A 22,216-nucleotide genomic window follows, 5' to 3' on the forward strand; every position below is an offset into this window, starting at 1 on the left:
ACAAACGAGGTCCCAGGACGAACCACCAAGAAAGAAGACAGCTATCCTCTGGACAAAGGAGAGGAAGGAACAACACTGCCAGAGGATGCACAATTACTAGGCAAACAGCAAACGCAATAGTTGAAAATCGTGGTCCTTAGTCGGCCTCTACGAAACAGTAATAATAACAAAATGAGAAAGAATATAAAAACAGCAGGAACAAGGTCAAGTCAATAATGAGAAAACTTAAGCAAGAATTTTGAGATAGGTTAATAAACTCAGTAGAAGATTATATCCTTGGTAAGCAAAAGATGGCAGAATTGTGGCATACCGGAGAGTATGGAGAAAGACAGGAAGATCAAGATATAGATAACAGTGTTGAAGGAATTGACCTAATAGATACAGCAGAACTTAATACTGTTCTGAAACCCTTCAAAAATAGAAAAAGCACCAGGGTTAGACAATATAAATATGCAGTTGGTTGTTCAAATATGGTGGGATCATTCTTAAATTTAGATTGTTGCATTTAATTAATATTTGTTGGAAAAGAAGTAATGTACCTGAAGAATGGAGGAAAGTTAAAATAATATCACTTTTCAAGAAAGGACATAAAAGTTATTCCAGTAACTATCAAGGAATAAGTTTATTAATTGTTGGCTATAAAATATATGCTAAAATAATAAATGATAGACTTAATATTATTGCACACAATCTCTTACTGGAAAAAGAATGTTGATTTAGAAAAGGCAGATCCTGTACAGATAATATATTTAGCCTCAAAGAGATACTGGAGAAGAGAAGAAAATTTATCTTGAATACTTTTTCGCTTTTGTGCCTCCGTGGCTCAGACGGCAGCACATCAGCCTCTCACCGCTGGGTTCTGTGGTTCAAATCCCAGTCATTCCATGTGAGATTTGTGCTGGACAAAGTGGAGGCGGGACGGGTTTCGCTCCAGGTACTCTGGTTTTCGCTGTCACCTTTCATTCCAGCAACACTCTCTATGATCATTTCATCTGTTCGGCATTAATCATTGCCCCAGGGGAGTGCAACAGGCTTTGGCAGCCGGCATGATTCCTATCCTCGCCACAAGGTGGGGGCTTCATTCATTTCATCCCTGACCCGGTCATTGACTGGAAAATAGGTTGTAGGTTTTTGTTTTCACTTATGTCACTTTTGTCAACTATGAAAAGGCTTTTGATAGGTTAGATGGAGAACAGTTATGGAATATAATGGTAAAAAATGGATACCCTAAACATCTTATTCAAGTTATCCAAAGTGTGTATAAAAAGACGAGAATTTTATTAGATTTAGATACAAACTAACAGAAGAAATATTAAGTAATCAAGATGTACATCAGGGATGCAGCCTCTCTCCAACACTATTCAATATATAGATGAAATAATCAGAAACTGGAAACGAACTGTGCACTCTGGAATAAAATTGAATACACATACATACACAAATACTATGCTCTTTGCAGATGATCAGTTTATCCTGCATGATGATGAAGATAAACTCCAGAAATCAATACATCAGTTAAACACCATTTGTAAAAGTTATAATTTTCAGCTATCCAGAACAAAAATCAAAGTTATTGCATGGCAAGGGAAGTATCCTTTCAGAGCAAAGATAGAAATTGACAATCAACCAGTAGAACAAGTCTCAAATTGTAAGTAACTTGGTTGTGAAATATCTTTTAATGGTGATGACGAGGTGGAGAAGAAGCTTCATCGATTTCAACATATGTGTGGGACATTTCGCCGAATACTGAAAGGAAAAGTAAGAGGGGATACTCAACTTAAATTCTATAGGACTATGGCTGTACCAACTTTGTTGTATGGAAGTGAGACATGAGTGGATAAAACAAGCTATAGGAATAAAATATGATCATCTGAAATGAGATTCCTAAGATCTGTGAAAGGAAACTCCCTACGAGATGAAATACGAAATGAAGAGATAAGACAACAATTAAATATATTCTCAGTGAACGAAAGAATAGTCCAAAACAGGATAAATTGAAAAAAAAAGACATTCTGAGGAGGATAACAACAGAATCCTGAAACTTGCCCTGGAATATCATCCTACGGGAAGAAGAGATATTGGTCGTCCTACGAAGAGATGGAATTAAATCTGAGGTTGGAACAGGCTATTAGCCTAATCCATGAAGAGGAAGCAAGTAAATAATAATAATAATAATAATAATAATAATAATAATAATAATAAGGGGGAGATCAAGAAAGCCATTTCAGAATTGAAATGTAACAAAGCAGCGGGCGAGGATGGAATCATAGCAGAGCTCTGGAAATACGCTGATGAGGAGTCAATCCAAAGTATCCATGAAATCATATCAAACATCTGGGTGACAGAAGCGTTACCTAGCGACTGGACTTCAGCTATCATCCACCCGTTACACAAAAAAGGCGACAAATCAGATCTCAACAACTACAGAGGGATTTCCCTTGTATCAGTGACGTATAAGATACTCTCCAAAGTATTACTCACAAGAGTAGAGGCTCAACTAGACTCCTGCATCGGAGAGTACCAGGCTGGGTTTCGCAAGTCAAGGTCATGCGCCGAACAAATCCTGAACCTCAAAACCATCATCACTTACAAAAACCTAAGCGCCTCACCCTACGTGGCAACATTTGTTGACTTTCAGAAGGCCTACGATTCAGTAGATAGAGAGTCACTCTTCCAGGCACTCGCTGAACTGGGACTAGATAAGAAAACCTTGAATCTAGTGAAAGCAACTCTTACCAACACTACTGCCAGAATCAAATTCAGAGGGGAACTGTCCCAGAGATTTGAGATCAAAACAGGTGTTAGACAAGGGGATGGCCTATCTCCAATCCTCTTTAATTGCCTACTTGAAAAAGTCATTCGTGAGTGGACGAAAATGCTACAGGATGACTCTGGATTGAGAATTGGCTACAAGAAAGACAAGTTAACAGTCAACTGTTTAGCCTTCGCAGACGACCTTACACTCCTGGCATCCAGTGTGGAGGAAGCTATCCATCAACTATCCTCTCTCGACCACATAGCAGCTAAAGTAGGGCTGAAGATCGCCATCAACAAAACGCAGTTTATCACCAACATCAAAGATGCACCCAAATCAATCCCACTGGGGGACAAAACAATACAAAGGACTAACTCCTTCAAATACCTAGGAGAATGGATAACCCCAAACATGAATGAAGATCAGGCCATGAACAGCAGATGCATCAAATTGGAAAATGCCTACCACCTATGTAAGAGTATGTACAAATCCAAATCCCTCTCCCTTAACCTCAAAATCAGGCATTACACTACTGTAGTGAGACCGTCAGTACTATATGCCTCAGAATGCCTAAACATGGTAAGAAAAGGGCAACTTAGAAAACTGGAGCTGAAGGAAAGGAAGATCCTGAGAAAAATCATGGGCCCCATTAAAGAAGAAGGCAAGTACAGAATCAGGCACAACAACGAACTGTACCAACAATTGGAGAGCATTACAACATCTATGAGGAAGAGGAGATTGAACTTCTACGGTCATGTCATGAGAATGGACAATCAGAGGCTCACCTCCAGAATCTTTCACACCATCTCTAGAGGGAAAGCGACTAATGCCAAGTGGGCAAGACTCGTCAGAAAAGACCTTCAAGAATTGGACATTGCTCCCAGTGAAATTTATGACAGGAATAGGTACAGAACGTTGATCAGAACATCAAACTCTCTCCAGTCACTAACAGAAAAAACAGTACGTCCGGGAGGAGGTGTGAAATGGACTCAGGAGCGAAAAGACATTCACAGTGCAAGAATGAAGGAGTACTGGTCAAAGAAGAAAGCTGCTAGAGATAAGAACCACGTGGTCCATAGCAGGCCCAAACGGAACTAAAAAAAATAATAATAATAATAATAATAATAATAATAATAATAATAATAATAATAATAATTTTAAAAAAATTTCATTTCTGCTATTTCTAGCCGAGTGCAGCCCTTGTAAGGCAGACCCTCCGATGAGGGTGGGCGGCATCTGCCATTTGTAGGGAACTGCATGTTATTGTGGTGGAGGATAGTGTTATGTGCGGTGTGTGAGTTGCAGGGCTGTAGGGGACAGCACAAACACCCAACCCCCAGGCCACTGAAATTAAATAATGAAGGTTAAAATCCCCGATCTGGCCAAGAATCGAACTCGGGAGACCATTCAGCCAACGAGTCGGACATAATAATAATCGTGCAGGGAGGCCTGGTGCAGGTCTTTTGAATTGGTGCTGTATAGACGACTTGTGCGTCTCCTTTATTTATGCTTTATTTATCCTTTTGATATTACTTCAACAAGGAGAGATGGCTAATCTCTGCAGTATTTTTCAATGCTTGAAAGGTTAAGACATGGGAAAATGACACAAAGGGAATAACTATTGGTTGACTACTCAAAAATAAAATTCATCTGCAGTGTTTGGCCATAGTAGATGATCTAGCTACTTTTTTTCTAACAACAGACAAAAAGCAGTTCAGGCCCTTGAAAAACTTCATGAAATTGCAGCTAAGACTGGGCTCCAAATATCATATGAAAGAACTCTGTACGTGGAATGATACGCTCGTTATCTGAATGGGAAATCTCTGAAGACCAAATTTGGCAAAATTAATCAAGTGCTGGGTTGCCATATGTCCTGGAAAACCAGGAATGTTCCAGATTAGAGTGGTATAAATAATGTCCCGTCCAGCTGACTAAAAGTCCCGGATTTTTAAAAAGTAATCCCTTTACTCCTAAAGGAAATACAATTTAAAAGCCTGCCCAATCTCTTAAAACTTCGAGTAAATTGAATGGTCGAGACTCAAGAAGTATCCATTAAATTTTACCTTATCGATCTTATCCATGATGTAGTCAAAGTAAACTATCGAATTGCTGGGCTGAGTGGCTCAGACGGTTAAGGCGCTGGTCTTCTAACCCCAACTTGGCAGGTTTGATCCTGGCTCAGTTCGGTGGTATTTGAAGGTGCTCAAATACGACAGCCTCGTGTCGGTAGATTTACTGGCACATAAAAGAACTCCTGCGGGACTAAATTCCGGCACCTCGGCGTCTCCGAAGACCGTAAAAAGTAGTTCGTGGGATGTAAAGCCAATTTATATACTATTATACTATAAACTATCAAATTATCGCTTCTTTCTATGTACTTCAGGTGTTATAGATTGTTCTCAATTACTGTTATAGATTGTTTTCAATTACTGTAGAATACTGGAAAGAATCTTGTTCTGTTCTATTTTCAAAGAAGAAGAAGAATCTGTAGGAATCGATTAAATTCAGTGTGATATTCTGACTGAGTGAATATTTAACATTTTTAAGCAAGGCATCGAAATGGAAAATTAAATTTAAAGATGAATACGCCAAAGATTTTCCTTCAATAAAACGAGGTAGAAGTGAATATGAGGTGGAATGCAAGTAAGTTTCTTTTATTTTTCATATAAGAAATAGAACAAATGATTGGTGAATGAATTTTGTTTACGGTTTACCGTTTACCCGAAGTCAGACTTGGTCATTTAAAAAAATATTTTTCTTTATTAAAAAAAAATTTTTTTTTTACAGTTGCTATTTTTTGAATGCACATGGGGGGATAAGTGACATCAAGGATCACGTAGGTACTGTGAAGCACAGGAATTCCGTAAGTTCTATGTCCACCAGTAAGCAACTGACAAATTATTTCAGTAACAATAAGTCAGAAGAAAGAAAAGTAGCTGCTGCAGAGGCAACATTTGCTTTTCATTCAGTATGGCAAGATCACTCATACAACTCCACCATGTGTATGAGCAAGTTATTCCCAACTATGTTCAACAATTCAAAAATTGCAAAAACATTTTCCAGTGCACAGACAAAACCTAAAGCAGTAGTAAATAATGTAATTTCCCCTTTAATACAAGCAGAAGTGAAAGAAAATATTTCCAAGTGTGATTTTGTTAGCATTAGTACAGATGCTAGCAATCATAAGCATCGTAAGATTTTTCCTGTAATTGTGTCCGGCTCCATGGCTAAATGGTTAGCATGCTGACCTTTGGTCACAGGGGTCCCGGGTTCGATTCCCGGCAGGGTCGGGAATTTTAACCATCATTGGTTAATTTCTCTGGCACGGGGACTGGGTGTATGTGTTGTCTTCTTCATCATTTCATCCTCATCATGACGCACAGGTCGCCGATGGGTGCCAAATCGAAAGACCTGCACCTGGCGAGCCGAACATGTCTTCGGACACTCCCGGCACTAAAAATGCCATACACCATTTCATTTTCCTGTAATTGTGCAATATTTTGACAAAGAGGAAGGTATCCAGTCAAAACTATTAGATTTTGTTGAGTGTAGCAATGAAAATTCTGACACAATTTCTGAATTAATTCATAATGTTATAGGACACAATAACATCGGTGAGAAAATTAGTGCATATGGGGGCGATAATACAAATACAAATTTTGGGGGTCTGGCTAGGAAAGGTGAAAACAATGTTGAAGTCCAAATTAAGTAGACCAACTGTAGGGGCTGGGTGTCCAGCCCATATTTTACATAATGCCCTACAAATTGGTACTGACTGTCTCCCTGTGGATGTTCAGGCTTTAATAGTGAAAGTGTACTATTTATACTATATATACTGTTAGAGTTGCATCACACATGGAGTTTTGTGAATTTTTAAATGTAACATATCAAGACCTCCAAAGACATGTAAAAATAAAATGGTTAAGTTTATTTCCGGCAATTGAAAGATTTTTACGTACGTTTCAGCCATTGAAATCTTATTTCATATCACAAGCAGAAGTCCATTGTCAGGATTGAAACAAAAGAGATTTCAATGAATGAGGTTAGGATGGTACTACAGGAAGTAATTGACACTTAAACAGAAAGACAGAATGCAGGTTTTGTTAGTTCAAAAGTGAAGGATTTCCTACCTGACCTACCAAAAGCACAATGTCAGATGTTACGAGATGAATGTATGTATGTCATTTTATGAAACAACTATTGAATATCTGTTGAAATGGAGTGAGTCTTTGTCACAATTGCAACATTTTGATTGGTTGCTTCTACAGATGACAATTACATGGGATGAGGTAGAATATTCTTTCAAATGGCTACATGAGCATACAGTAGTAACTATAAATTGAATGAGAGCAGTTTGTTTGATCAGGTCATGAAATTCAAGTCTTTTATGAAAGAAAATAAATCAAGTGAAGAATTCAGTGGTTTCTTAGCTAGCAAGAAGTGGGTACTATTCTTTAAAAGCTGTATGTCAGAAGAGCAGTGCTCCAAATTGCTGAAAATAGTCCAGTTTTACTTCTCTCTTCCTGCACACAAATGTGTTCTCACTAATGAATGCTGACTGGACTGAAGAAAGAAATAAGTTACATTTGTTATAAATTAGGGCCATTCTTGACATACAATATAATATGGCAAATGTAAGTTGTACTGGATTCTATACATTAATCACCAGTATCAAAAGTTGAAATAGCTTGACTCTGTACAGTCATCACAAAAGTACAACTGTCATAATAAAACATAACTTGTAATATATTGTAAAGAGTTTCACATTAAAAGTATGCCACATACTAGCTTACATTTGAAGTTATTTGCTATACACTGAATTTGTCCCGGTTTTTCTGGCAGACAATTATGGCAACCCTAATCAAGTGAATTCCACCTGTTGCCATTTCTTGATGGATGCAGTATTTTTGTATCCGTCACTTGGCACAGGCCAGAGCAAAGTGTAGCTACCACCTAAGTCCCAGTCTCATCCATGGCTGTGACAATATGGAAGCTGCTGGGGTATGGGTGGTGCTGAGTAATAACATTTGGAGCACGAATAGTGTCTGAGTGTTATGAAAGGTGTTGCTCATAGGATCAGTCGTGCTGCAGTAGCACCTTCTGGTCCAGTGAGGAAAGCAATGACAATTTACCTCACTCCTCATCTTGCCTAGTAAGCCTCATTTGGGCTCTGCCATTGGTTTTTGCAGTTTCCCTATAACTCCATAGCCTTGGGTGGTGCCATTTGAGGATCCAACCAGCCTCTGGGCTGATGACCTAACATCTTGATTTATGAATTTCATTTTCCGTATTGACATTTACCAATCGTCATAAAAGGAAAGAAAAATTCCACCTAATCAATACATTTATTTTCTTGTAAAGTATTACAATCTAGGATCGGTTTCGACCCTTCATAGGTCATCCTCAGCTATATCAGAATCACATTTTCATTTCTATCTTATACCTCTGAAAGACCTTCATGATATATTGTTTCATAATTTTCAGTGAAAACTTATCTTAAAAACTTACAAATTTCTAAGCGTTGTGTTAAAATTAAAAATTAAAATTACAAAACTTTGTCTATTATATACATGCCCTTTGGCTGACAAAATGCGTCCTTGGGTTGATTAAGTATCTATCTTAGGTATTGTTGCTTATTCTGTTAAATCGATTCCCTTTTATACTTATGTACAATCATGAATAGACTATCAGTAAAATTTGAAAAATAAAACTTGCGTGATAATTATAATAAAATATCATGTTACATCTTTATACCATATTGCTGGAGTGATATTATTTTAGGTAGAATATAAATGCGTGTTGACCTCTATAAAATATTTTTACATAAACACGCTAATATATTTTAAAGTCTAATCATTGTACTTTAAAGTCTAAAATACTTATTGCTTTGGATCTTGCGTTGTTATGTGGTAAAATATTGTAACAATTTGTCTTATATAACATCAGATATTGATAATATTTAAATATGCCGTGTATGGTTGGCTTTTTGTCTAATGATTAAATGTCAGTTCCTTCTTGCATAAAATTACAAGTTTAATATTAAGTTGATTATGTATTGTATAAAACATAAATGTCTATTAAATAGAATGCTTATCATTTACTACAGAAGTTTTTTTAAAAACACTTGAATGTCTAGTAATATAGTCAGTGTATTTGTGACACTGAAACGTGTTGGCCTTGATTCTTGCGTTATTTTTCATAATTTGCCTTTTTTATATATGTCGAATGTTGGTCTTTATAGGTTCCATTTGTAAATAACAGCACTTTCCTATAATTGTGAAATGGATCAATATAAGCTTGATACATGTTAAATTATGCACTATATGTGTGATTCAGTTCTGGCCTAACTTCTGGAGTTTTCTCCCATTAAATGCCGTAAGAATGTGGTGGTTCCTTTTCCCCTTTTGAGGCTGGTAAAGTCTGTAAGCCAAAATGAATGAAGTGAGTTAGATTTCAATAGAAGTGTAATATTGTGTGAATTTGTAAAGCCTGAATTAATTTACTTACTGCTGGATGTTTGAAATGCGAGTGTCTTGGCCGTTTGACGAGTAATGTACCTCGTACTGATGGTTCTAGTGTTGTCTGTTGTGAGAGGGGCGGAGGGATAAGTAGGGGAGGTTGTTACGTGTGTATGGGCGGAGTCACTGAGGTTCGCTGTCTGCGCCGTAGCTTGTGTATGACGTCGTCTGTTGACTGTTTTGACGTAGTCGTTTCTTAAGACAGGAACGATTTTATTGAACAAAATATTAGTTTTTTCGGATAACTCATTTATGTTATAATTAGGATTTGCATACTGATCTAGTGTTATATATAATTCTTCACTTATATTAAGCAAAGGACCTTTAGGTTCTACATTTAATATTTTAAAATCGTTATTTATGTCCGTAAAATTGTGCTTATATTCATGCATATGTTGCCCTATTGCCGAGAAATGATTATGCCTAATTACGTTTACTTGCTCATTATATCTAGTCATGAAATTCCTGCCCGTACGCCCCACATAACTTGTTAAACAGTTGTTACATTCCATTCGGTAGACTCCTGATTGAAGATATTTGTTACTACTATTTACTGATTTGCTATTATATATGACATGCCTATTATTTTGTGTAGTCTTAAATGCTATTTTAATGTTATGCTTCTTCAGAACATTGGTTAGTGAATATATGCCCGTATTATTGAAAGTGAAAGTTCTGGGTTGATCTGCTTTCGTCAGAGTGGTGTTGGGTCGTGATTTGAACTTACGAATGATGGAATTAACCATTTCTTTTCTATAACCATTTTTTTGAGCTATTTCGTGAATTAGTTGTAGTTCACCTTTGAGATCTGCTTTTGACATCGGTATATTAAACACTCTATAAATCATACTTTGATATGTTGCTTTTTTATGTGGATTAGGGTGATTAGAATCTATTTTTATGGTGTTTATTGTATGTGTAGGTTTCCGGTAAATTTTGAAGGTGAGATGTTTTTCGTGTCTAGTAACCGTTAGATCTAGGTAATTTAGTTGACCGTTATTCTCAGATTCCTTGGTGAATTGTATACATGTATCTATGGCATTTATTTTATCCAATATTGCATTTTCGTTGGTTGTTCTGTTGTCGATGATGACGAATACATCATCCACAAATCTGCACCAGAAAGATATTCCTTCAATTTTACTAAATGCGGTATGTTCTAAGTAGTCTAAGTATATATCTGCTATTATCCCGGAGGCGGGTGATCCCATAGGTAGACCTGTTTGTTGGTAAATTGTATCGTGAAATTTAAAGAAATTGTTATTGACTGCAAATTTGAGTAATATCATAAATTGTTCAATTTCCAATGTGCTTAATTTACTATGTGTTTTGAGATTAGTTTTGATTATGTTTAAGGTTTTATCAGTGGGGATATTTGGATACATATTTGCTACATCATAGGAGGCTATGGAATGATATTTATCTAACTTTAAGTTCTTTGTTTTATTGCAAAAATCTATGGAATTTCGTATGCTCTTATTAGCCTGAAAGGAATAGTGATTTTTTAGAAATTTCTGAATAAATTTAGAGAGATTATATGTGGGACTAGATCTATAATTTACTACGGTTCTCATAGGGGTATTTTCTTTGTGAATTTTGGTAAGAGCTTTAGCATTCGGTAACTGGGGGTTCATTATTACTGTATTAAGCTATTTGCTTCTGCTTCGGTGAGTAAAAAACGTGTGTTCTTAAGCAAGTTTTTTAGATTTCTTTGTACTGTAATTGTGGGGTCTTTACGTATTGTGCGGAATGTGTTATTATTGAAACATTCTTTTGTTTTTTGAATGTACATATCTTTGTTCATAATTACCGTTGTGTTTCCTTTGTCGGCTTTTGTTATCAGGAGATTATCACGTTTGACCTTTTCTTTTAGGCTATTAATGTGTGTTTTGTCCATTTTATTGCTATTAGATATGTTTTCTTGTATTCTGTTGATGTACTGCGGGAGTTTTTTTACAATATCGTGTCTAACTTCCTCACGTATTTCATGCGGAATTCTCTGTATGGCTAATTCTGTTTCTGCTATTGCGGTAGTAACGTTCTGTAGTATTGAGGCGTTATTCCAGTTATGTTTTGGTCCTTTGCTTAAAACTTCATACTCTGCTTTACTGAATATTGTATCCGTGAGATTTTTTAATGGTGGGTAAAATTGATGCATTCTATCTCCTGTGGACTGAGCTAAGTTATTATTTTCTGTAAGGTGAGTTACCTGTTTTTCTTTCTGAGTTCGTTTCAAGGTTTCTAATTTCTTGTCTAGGGTGTTCTGTTTTTTTATGGCTAGATGTTCAATTTTCTCATTCGTAACATGTTGGAAGTGATCCCAATAGCTACGTGGTAGCTCATGGGATACTTTCAAATGTAAAGGGTATAGTATATTATTCAAGTGTTGTTTTTTATGATAAAAAAATTTTTATTTCAGTTTTTATCCAGATTTTATTGGTTTTCTTTAAAGTGTCACGTGTCTGTCTTGTGTTTCTATGTTTGTTGTTATATTTAGTTAAAAACTTTGGAATTAGGTCATGAGCGAGGCATTCTTTCAAAAATGCGATGTTCTTAATTGTATTCATTAATTTAATTCTGATATTCCTATATTTATATGCTTGACTCTTTGCCTGGTTGGCGTTAACATCTTGATTTATGAATTTCATTTTCCGTATTGACATTTACCAATCGTCATAAAAGGCATATTTAAATATTATCAATATCTGATGTTATATAAGACAAATTGTTACAATATTTTACCACATAACAACGCAAGATCCAAAGCAATAAGTATTTTAGACTTTAAAGTACAATGATTAGACTTTAAAATATATTAGTGTGTTTATGTAAAAATATTTTATAGAGGTCAACACGCATTTATATTCTACCTAAAATAATATCACTCCAGCAATATGGTATAAAGATGTAACATGATATTTTATTATAATTATCACGCAAGTTTTATTTATCAAATTTTACTGATAGTCTATTCACGATTGTACGTAAGTATAAAAGGGAATCGATTCAACAGAATAAGCAACAATACCTAAGATAGATGCTTAATCAACCCAAGGACGCATTCTGTCAGCCAAAGGGCATGTATATAATAGGCAAAGTTTTGTAATTTTAATTTTTAATTTTAACACAACGCTTAGAAATTTGTAAGTTTTTAAGATAAGTTTTCACTGAAAATTATGAAACAATATATCATGAAGGTCTTTCAGAGGTATAAGATGTTGTTGTTTGAGTCATCAGTCCATAGACTGGTTTGATGCAGCTCTCCATGCCACCCTATCCTGTGCTAACCTTTTCATTTCTACGTAACTATTGCATCCTACATCTGCTCTAATCTGTTTGTCATATTCATACCTTGGTCTACCCCTACCGTTCTTGCCACCTACACTTCCTTCAAAAACCAACTGAACAAGTCCTGGGTGTCTTAAGATGTGTCCTATCATTCTATCTCTTCTTCTCGTCAAAGTTAGCCAAATCGATCTCCTCTCACCAATTCGATTCAGTATCTCTTCATTCGTGATTCGATCTATCCATCTCACCTTCAGCATTCTTCTATAACACCACATTTCAAAAGCTTTTATTCTCTTTCTTTCTGAGCTAGTTATCGTCCATGTTTCACTTCCATACAATGCCACGCTCCACACAAAAGTCTTCAAAAACATCTTTCTAATTCCGATATCAATGTTTGAAGTGAGCAAATTTCTTTTCTTAAGAAAGCTCTTCCTTGCTTGTGCTAGTCTGCATTTTATGTCCTCCTTACTTCTGCCATCGTTGGTTATTTTACTACCCAAGTAACAATATTCATCTACTTCCTTTAAGACTTCGTTTCCTAATCTAATATTTCCTATATCACCTGCCTTCGTTCGACTGCACTCCATTACTTTTGTTTTGGACTTATTTATTTTCATCTTGTACTCCTTACCTAAGACTTCATCCATACCATTCAGCAACTTCTCGAGATCTTCTGCAGTCTCAGATAAAATAACAATATCATCGGCAAATCTCAAGGTTTTGATTTCCTCTCCTTGGACTGTGATTCCCTTTCCAAATTTCTCTTCGATTTCCTTTACAGCCTGTTCAATGTAAACATTGAAAAGGAGAGGGGACAAACTGCAGCCTTGCCTCACTCCTTTCTGGATTGCTGCTTCTTTTTCAAAGCCCTCGATTCTTATCACTGCAGACTGATTTTTATACAGGTTGTAGATAATTCTTCGTTCTCGGTATCTGATCCCTATCATCTTCAGAATCATAAATAGCCTGGTCCAATCAACATTATCGAATGCCTTTTCTAGATCTACGAATGCCATGTACGTGGGCTTGTCCTTCTTGATTCGATCCTCTAAGATCAGACCTAAAGTCAGGATTGCTTCACGTGTTCCTACATTTCTTCTGAAGCCAAATTGATCTTCCCCCAACTCAGCTTCAACTTGTTTTTCCATTCTTCTGTAAATAATACGTGTTAAAATTTTGCAGGCATGAGATACTAAACTAATAGTGCGGTAGTTTTCACACCTGTCAGCACCGGCTTTCTTGGGAATAGATATAACAACATTCTGCCGAAAATCGGATGGGACTTCTCCTGTCTCATACATCTTGCACACTAAATGAAATAACCTTACCATGCTGGTTTCTCCTAAGGCAGTCAGTAATTCAGAGGGAATATCATCAATTCCAGGTGCCTTGTTCCTATTTAGGTCACTCACAGCTCTGTCAAACTCTGACCTCAAAATTGGGTCTCCCATTTCATCAGCATCAACAGCCTCTTCATGTTCCAGAACGAAATTATCTACATCGTTACCTTGATACAACTGTTGGATATGCTCCTGCCATCTTTCTGCTTTGTCTTCTTTCCCTAGAAGTGGCTTTCCATCTGAGCTCTTAATATTCATGCACCTAGATTTCCTTTCTCCAAAGGTTTCCTTGATTTTCCTGTATGCAGCATCTACCTTTCCCAGGACCATACAGCCTTCGACATCCTTGCACTTCTCCTTCAGCCATTCTTCCTTAGCTACCTTGCATTTTCTATCCACTTGATTCTTTAATCGCCTGTATTCTTTTCTGCCCTCTTCATTTCTAGCATTCTTGTATTTTCATCGTTCATCAATCAGGTCTAGTATCTCCTGAGTTATCCACTGATTCTTAGTTGATCTTTTCTTCCTTCCTAACATTTTTTCAGCAGCCCTACTGACTTCATTTTTCATGACTCTCCACTCTTCCTCTACTGTGTTTCTTTCGGCCTTTTCATTTAGTCCTTGTGCAACATGTTCCTTGAAACGATCCATCACACTCTTTTCTTTCAACTTGTCTAGATCCCATCTTTTTGCATTCTTTCCTTTCTTCAATTTCTTCAACTTCAGATGGCATTTCATGACCAACAAGTTGTGGTCAGAGTCCACGTCTGCTCCTGGGAAAGTTTTGCAATCCAACACCTGGTTTCTGAATCTCTGCCTAATCATAATGAAGTCTATTTGATACCTTCCAGTGTCTCCAGGTCTCGTCCACGTATACAGCCGTCGTTTGTGGTGTTTGAACCAAGTATTGGCGAGGACTAAATTATGGTCAGTGCAGAATTCAACCAGCCGACTTCCTCTTTCGTTCCTTTGTCCCAATCCAAATTCTCCTACTGTGCTACCTTCTCTTCCTTGGCCTACCACTGCGTTCCAGTCTCCCATCACAATTAGATTCTCGTCACCTTTGACATATTGTATTAAATCTTCTATCTCCTCATATATTCTTTCAATTTCTTCATCATCCGCTGAACTAGTAGGCATATAGACCTGTACTATTGTGGTGGGCACTGGTTTGGTGTCTATCTTGGCGACAATAATTCTTTCACTATGCTGGTCGTAGTAGCTTATCCGCTGCCCTATTTTCTTATTCATTATTAAACCAACTCCTGCATTACCCCTGTTTGATTTCGTGTTGATAATTCGGTAGTCGCCTGACCAAAAATCCTGTTCTTCCTGCCAACGTACTTCACTTATACCAACTACATCTAACTTTAGCCTATCCATCTCCCTTTTCAGATTCTCTAACCTACCACAACGATTCAAACTCCTAACATTCCACGCTCCGACTCGCAGAATGTCAGTATCCATCTTCCTGATGATCGCCCCCTCTCGTGTAGTCCCCACCCGGAGATCCGAATGGGGGACTAGTTTACCTCCGGAATATTTTACCCGGGAGGAAGCCATCATCAGTACATCTTTCATACAGAGAGAGCTGCATGTCCTCGGGAGGTGGTTACGGCTGTAGTTTCCCGTTGCTTTCAGCCGTGTAGCAGTATCAACACAGCTAAGCCATGTTGAGTATTATTATAAGGCCGTATCAGTCAATCATCTAGACTGCCGCCCTTGCAACAACCGAAAGGCTGCTACCCCCCTTTCGATAAGATAGAAATGCAAATGTGATTCTGATATAGCTGAGGATGACCTATGAAGGGTCGAAACCGGTGCTAGATTGTAATACTTTACAAGAAAATAAATGTATTGATTAGATGGAATTTTTCTTTCCTTTTATGACGATTGATGACCTAACAGACAAAAAATCAAGTGAATAAGTTAAAGTACCTAGGAGAAGTAATTCAGCCATCAGGCTTAAATCATGAAGCAAATGGTGGGAGGACCTCAAAATTACAGAAGGCCTATAGACATATCTGGAAAATCTATAACAAAAAATCAATATCCAGGAATGCAAAATTAAAACATTACAACTAGGTTATCAAACCTGAAACACTGTATGCCTCGGAAACCTTGATCGTTGGAGGCAGATCACTTATTAAAGACATAGATAAACAGGAGAGGGAAATGTTGAGGAAAATCTTTGGCCCAGGCTACTCAGAGAGAATCTGGATGAAATGGAAATCTTGGGAGCTTTATCAGCATTCTGAAAATATCACGTACACCATCAGGAAAAGGCGATTAAAGTTATATGGTCACATTCTCAGAATGAACAATGACAGGCTCACCAAAAGTATTGTCAAGCTTGCTCTCTCAATGAAAGTCAAGAACGACTGACTTTGTGAAATAGGAAAAGACCTTCAGAAAATTGGCATCCCACAGGAAATTATTCAAGATCGATTCCAGTTCAAAAAAAGCAGTCAACAACCATAATTTTGCTGAGAAAATGAATACTGGACCAATAGATCATAGACTGAAGAACAGAAAAAAAAAAAGAAAGAAAAAATGTTCATTGCCCAGATGAAGAGATTTTGGGAGTAGAAAACTCAACATCTGCTAAATAAATTCTATCGCTATCAACAGATCGGCAAAACACTATGAAAAAGAAAAAAAGAAAAAAGGAAAATAAAATTGAGGGAGGCCTGGTGCAGGTCTTTTGAGTTGGCGCTGTATAGACGACCTGTGCGTCTGTGAGGATGGGGCCATACCTGACATGAATTCTGAATGAAAAGCTACAACCTGTCTTCCAGTCATTGACCGGGTCAGGGCGGAAGCTGTACTGGCTGCCGAGGCCTGTCGCACTTCTCTGGGGCAATGATAAATGACTGACAGATGAAATGAAATGACAGTGGACATGGTTGCTGGAATGAAGGATGACAGGGAAAACAGGAGTACCCGGGGAAAATCCCGTCCCGCCTCTGCTTTGTTCAGCACAAATCTCACATGGAGTGACCGGGATTTGAACCACGGAACCTGGTGTGAGGCCGATGCACTGCCGCCTAAGCCACGGAGGCTTACCTGACATGCATTCTAATGCTGCAAATGGCACAAACACTCAGCCCCCAAGAGAGCGGAATTAACCAATGAAATTTAAAATTTCTGAGCTGGTTGGGAATCAAACCTGGGACCCTTTGGAAGTACCACGCTCATCGATATTGATACCACTTCAGTATTTTTTGTTGTTGTTGCTGCCCAGCCTGATAAGCCTACAGATATTGGATTGCTATGTATCCTGTGCTGTACTGTTTGGCTTTCACGGCTGAGAGTTTCGAAATAGGCTTAGCTAAAATTCTCAGAAAATTATAACTTATTGTTTCATTTTCTGTTACTGAGGTATATTTTGAGAGGCTAAAGGGCAATGTCTAATTTTTCTTACAGTTAAAATTCAATACTTCCGATGGACTTTCTGAGGATGCTCCTGGAATTGGGAAGAATGGAACACACAATATCATCCAGAAACGATCTGTACAGGATAAGGACTTCCAGGAAATGCTACCTGGGTACTCTTCCGATTTTGAACCAGATGAGGCAGCGAATTCCTTGGAGGAGAACGATGATCAACCTTTTAATGTAAGAACTTATCACTATTGTGTTTTCAATTGTTTGTTCAGAAAAAAACCTACTCATTAAGTTCTTAATGAATGTTGTATAGCCATTGTTGAGAGATTAGTGGTCATAATGCCATCTAGTGGAGATGAGTGGCAGCAGAAGAGACAAAGTCCTCTTCAACTAACTACAGTAGTCAGTCAGTGTAGTATTATTACTGATAAGTTGTTTTCATAAAACCAATTTATGACAAATTAAAGATTTTTTGTTATATCTTTAAAAGAAATGTATTTCATTACTGACTCGGTTATCTTTTCTATACTATTTACCTTCTGCTTGTTATTAGTTTACATTCAAATATTAAAAGTACCTAGCAAGTGATAAAAAATATTTTTATAGAATATTTGAGACAAGGTCTTAACCGAACTGTGTTTCAATTTGTCTCTGTACACAAGACGTTAGAGTACGTAAGTTGTTCTATATTTCCTGTTGCACTTTCTTCAAGTCATATACCAACAAATTTTAGTTGTTACTAGGATTTTGATATTTAGGACGTAAAATTGTGCAAATATGCAGGCGAATATGCTCTTAAAATAGAAAAATATGACCCAAGCATGTGGACTTTCAACCAGGATTTTTGCCACTAGTTATTTTATATACCGAGCTCGATAGCTGCAGTCGCTTAAGTGCGACCAGTATCCAGTATTTGGGAGATAGTGGGTTCGAACCCCACTGTCGGCAGTCCTGCGAATGGTTTTCTGTGGTTTCCCATTTCCACACCAAGCAAATGCTGGGGCTGTATCTTAATTAAGGCCACGGCCACTTACTTCCTACTTCTAGCCCATTCCTGTCCCTTCGTTGCTATAAGACCTATCTATGTCGGTGCGACATGAAGCAACTTATTAAAAGAAAAAGTTATTTTATATATTAATCTTATTGCACTACAGTACTCCAGTTATTTTCTTTACTAGTTTCTTAACTTAATTCCACTACTCTCATAAAATCATTCATCATCATCATCATCATCATCATCATCATCATCATCATCCTTTCCCCTTCTCCATCTCCTGGTGGGTTGGAGCACTTACGGCACTTCTCCACCCTCTCGCCTTCCACCATTCCTCTTCCATCCCCTTTACATATCCAAACCATCTTAGTTTATTCCTTTCAATTCTCTCATTTAGGTTTTCCATTCCCATCTCCTTTCTCACATCTTTGTTTCTCAATCTGTCTCTCCTTGTCTTTCCTATCACACTTCTTAGGCATTTCATTTCACTGGCTTGAATTCTTCTCTTCTCTTCTCTTCTCTTCTCTTCTCTTCTCTTCTCTTCTCTTCTCTTCTCTTCTCTTCTCTTCTCTTCTCTTCTCTTCTCTTCTCCCTCCAGGTCTCAGCCACACAAGTCAATATGGGTACATAATACATTTTGTACACTATCTCTTTACACTTCTTTTGTACTTCATTATTCCAGGCAAGGTTTCTTATACTCTAGTAGAATGCATTGCCCTGTTGCAACTTGTTGCTAATCTCCATGTCCAGTCTTGTATTCTGCATTAATTCACTCCTTAGGTATTTGAAACAATTAACAATTTCAAGCCTTTGACCACCAATTTTCACAATGCCTTTCTCTTGTCTTTCTCCTCTTGATATCACCATGGTTTTGCTTTTCTCTGCACTGATTTTCATACCATTTTTTCAATTTTCTTGTTCAGTGCATAAAATCATTATCAATCATTAAACTGTGACGATTTAGCATTACTAGCAGTGGACATAAAAGAAGCAAAAACCTAGATATCAGAACTTCAAAACATTGCATATAAAATCGGCCTCAAATTATCATTTGAAAAAATAGAAATTATGCCCCAAAAACCAACACAACTAAAAGAAGTTACCATAAATGGTAATAAAATCAAAATAGTAACTCAATTTACATATCTTGGAGAAGTAATAACACATAACCTAAATGAAAAAAATCTCAATCCAAACAAGAAAAAATAGATTAGCTAAAGCACAAAAATTAACATGGGATATCTACAAAAAGAAATATCTATCAATAAATGCGAAAATAAAACACTACAACACAGTTATAAAACCGGAAGCTACATATGCAGCAGAAACATTTTTCACCTGAATAAACAATCAAAGACTGACAGACTTCAGAAAATTGAAAGGAGGATTGGAAGAACCTGCATCAACAAAAAATACCAGAAAGATGGACAGTGGCGGTTAATACCTAACAAAGTCGTGTACAAAGAACTAGAACCCATTAAAGATACTATGCATAAGAGGAGACTGGGATTCTTTGGACATATCATCAGATTGCAGGATTCGAGACTTCTGAAACAACTAGTACAACACAATCTCGTCTCAAAAAATACCGCAACAGGATGTAAATGGATCAGAGACGTAAGAGAGGATCTGAAGGAAATAGGCCTTACAACACAAGACACCACAAATAAGATAAAATTGAATACAAAACTCAAGAATACAAACCTCCGCTTTACCCTTACATGAAACAAACCAACAACATGCATATTCTCAACTGAGGAAAGGGCACGGAAGATCAGAGCGTCTGAAGAAGTACTGGGAGGACCGCAAAGCCCGAGCAACCCCTTCAAAGTGACCTGAACGACGATCTGACTAAAGTGATCCTATGTGGTCATGAAGAAGAAGAAGATACGGTGTACAACACCAAAAATATTTTTTTAAATAATGCAGTCTTACACAATGGAGATCACATCACTGCTCCTGCCAACCAATTAAAATAGTATTAGTTATTAGGATTAAGAATGCACAGACAGTCGCTGTGGGTACAAAATATTTAATTAAGGTAAAATTCAGAAAGAAAAGAAAAAAATAATACTTACTTTAACCTTTTCAGTCTGCCATAGTGAGTAAGGAAACGTGACCATCAGGATGCGAGCAGCGGGTGGCTCACCGAGCCTGCTGCATGGGATACTTGTCTCGTTTCGCTCTCCCATCCGCAGCTGGCTCGCAATGTTAAGGGAGGACATGCAAAGTTTAAAACTATTTTATTTTTAAGCCATATTTAGTCAAAGGCTTCTGATCATATTTATAGCACTTTTTATTGAGTCAAAGCTTCCCATCCTCCTTTTAGATCCACGGCTTTGGACACGGCACTGTCGGAGTGAAAGCTTGTTTTGTTTGTTATTGTAAATTTTATCTTAAGTTCCCTTTATTTCATTTTATTAATTACATAAACATTAATTTTAAATAACAATTTGTTTACCTACATTAATTTTCATACATCATTTAACAATTAGTTTAGAACTTCTGGCAGATTTAAGAACTTGTTTTTTTATAATTATAAATGTATTCTTCAGTTACCTTTATTTCAATTACATATTAATATTTAACATGAACATTAATTTCAGATTTCAAATTGTTTACTTACATTACATTAGCTAACAATTTTTTTAGAAGTTCTTCTGCATTTGGAAGCGGGAAAGGTGCATAATGTTACATTGCATTCCTTACAACACATTTTTGTCTGCTTCCTCTTTTGCACTTTGCAGACAATACAAGTTCTCAAATTCATCTGCTCAAATTCTGCGAGACATGTTATGTTGAACAATTGAACGCTATTGTCCATTTTTCAGAGCTGCACGATGCCATTGTTCACTCACTTCTAGAAATTTAGAACTTTGTAGATTCCGAAACACCAAGCAAGGCATTTTCATTCACAGTGTCAAGTTTAGTTTGTCCCATGGACTTTCCACAGTTCTTCAGTCAAGGCAGGTAGATATGAAGATTTGTGTTAATCTGTGTGAAAATCTTGAAGAGGAACTGATAGACATGAAATACAAACTCAATTTGATTTTCCTTTCACTTGGAAGAAATTGCAAAACAAATTGGAATTGATAAGCTGGAGATTCCTTAGAAAGTTGTCGACAAATACATAAAGATAACCGAGCTTGATAGCTGCAGTCGCTTAAGTGCGGCCAGTATTCAGTAATCGGGAGATAGTGGGTTCGAGCCCCAGTGTCGGCAGGACTGAAGACGGTTTTCCGTTGTTTCCCATTTTCACACCAGGCAAATGCCGGAGCTGTACCTTAATTAAGGCCACGGCCACTTCCTTCCACTTCCTAGGCCTTTCCTATCCCATCATCACCATAAGACTTTTTTTTTTTTTGCTAGTTACTTTACGTTGCACTGACACAGATAGGTCTTATGGTGACGATGGGATAGGAAAGGGCTAGGAGTGGGAAGGAAGCGGCCGTGGCCTTAATTAAGGTACAGCCCCAGCATTTGCCTGGTGTGAAGATGGGAAACCACGGAAAACCATTTTCAGGGTTGCCGACAGTGGGGTGCGAACCTACTATCTCCCGAGTACTGGATACTGGTCGCACTTAAGTGACTGCAGCTATCGAGCTAGGTATAAGACATATCTGTGTCAGTGCGATGTAAAGCAAATAGCAAAAATAAAAAACCATTAAGATAACTATGAGGCCAATGACCCAGAGAAATATTGATTTCTTTAAACACACATATATCCTGAAGAATATGGAAATAATTCTAATTCTTCCTCAATCAATTGCGAAGGCATTGTATGATGAACTAAATATTGCTGCTCATCACAGCAAATATGACTCAATGATATCAATGTGGGTAAAATAGTATTTTCCAGTGAACTTAAAATGTAGAAAAGAAGTGTTTCTTCTAAAAGAAATCATCCTGAACCAATGGACTTCATTTCTATACT

The 22,216-nt window shown here is 37.2% G+C and overlaps 1 protein-coding gene across 1 annotated transcript in view; it reads left to right on the forward strand.

The window, feature by feature from the left end:
• The first annotated feature begins 290 nt into the window (after window positions 1-290).
• Window positions 291-22,216, forward strand: part of LOC137502166 (protein obstructor-E-like) — a 57,267-nt gene continuing 35,341 nt past the window's right edge. The window contains exons 1-2 of the mRNA XM_068229172.1: window positions 291-434; window positions 17,328-17,519. Coding sequence (XP_068085273.1) covers window positions 291-434; window positions 17,328-17,519 — 336 coding nt within the window. The remainder of the gene's footprint in view (window positions 435-17,327; window positions 17,520-22,216) is intronic.

The sequence above is a fragment of the Anabrus simplex genome, chromosome 9, assembly GCF_040414725.1.
Source record: "Anabrus simplex isolate iqAnaSimp1 chromosome 9, ASM4041472v1, whole genome shotgun sequence".
Lineage (NCBI taxonomy): Eukaryota > Metazoa > Arthropoda > Insecta > Orthoptera > Tettigoniidae > Anabrus > Anabrus simplex.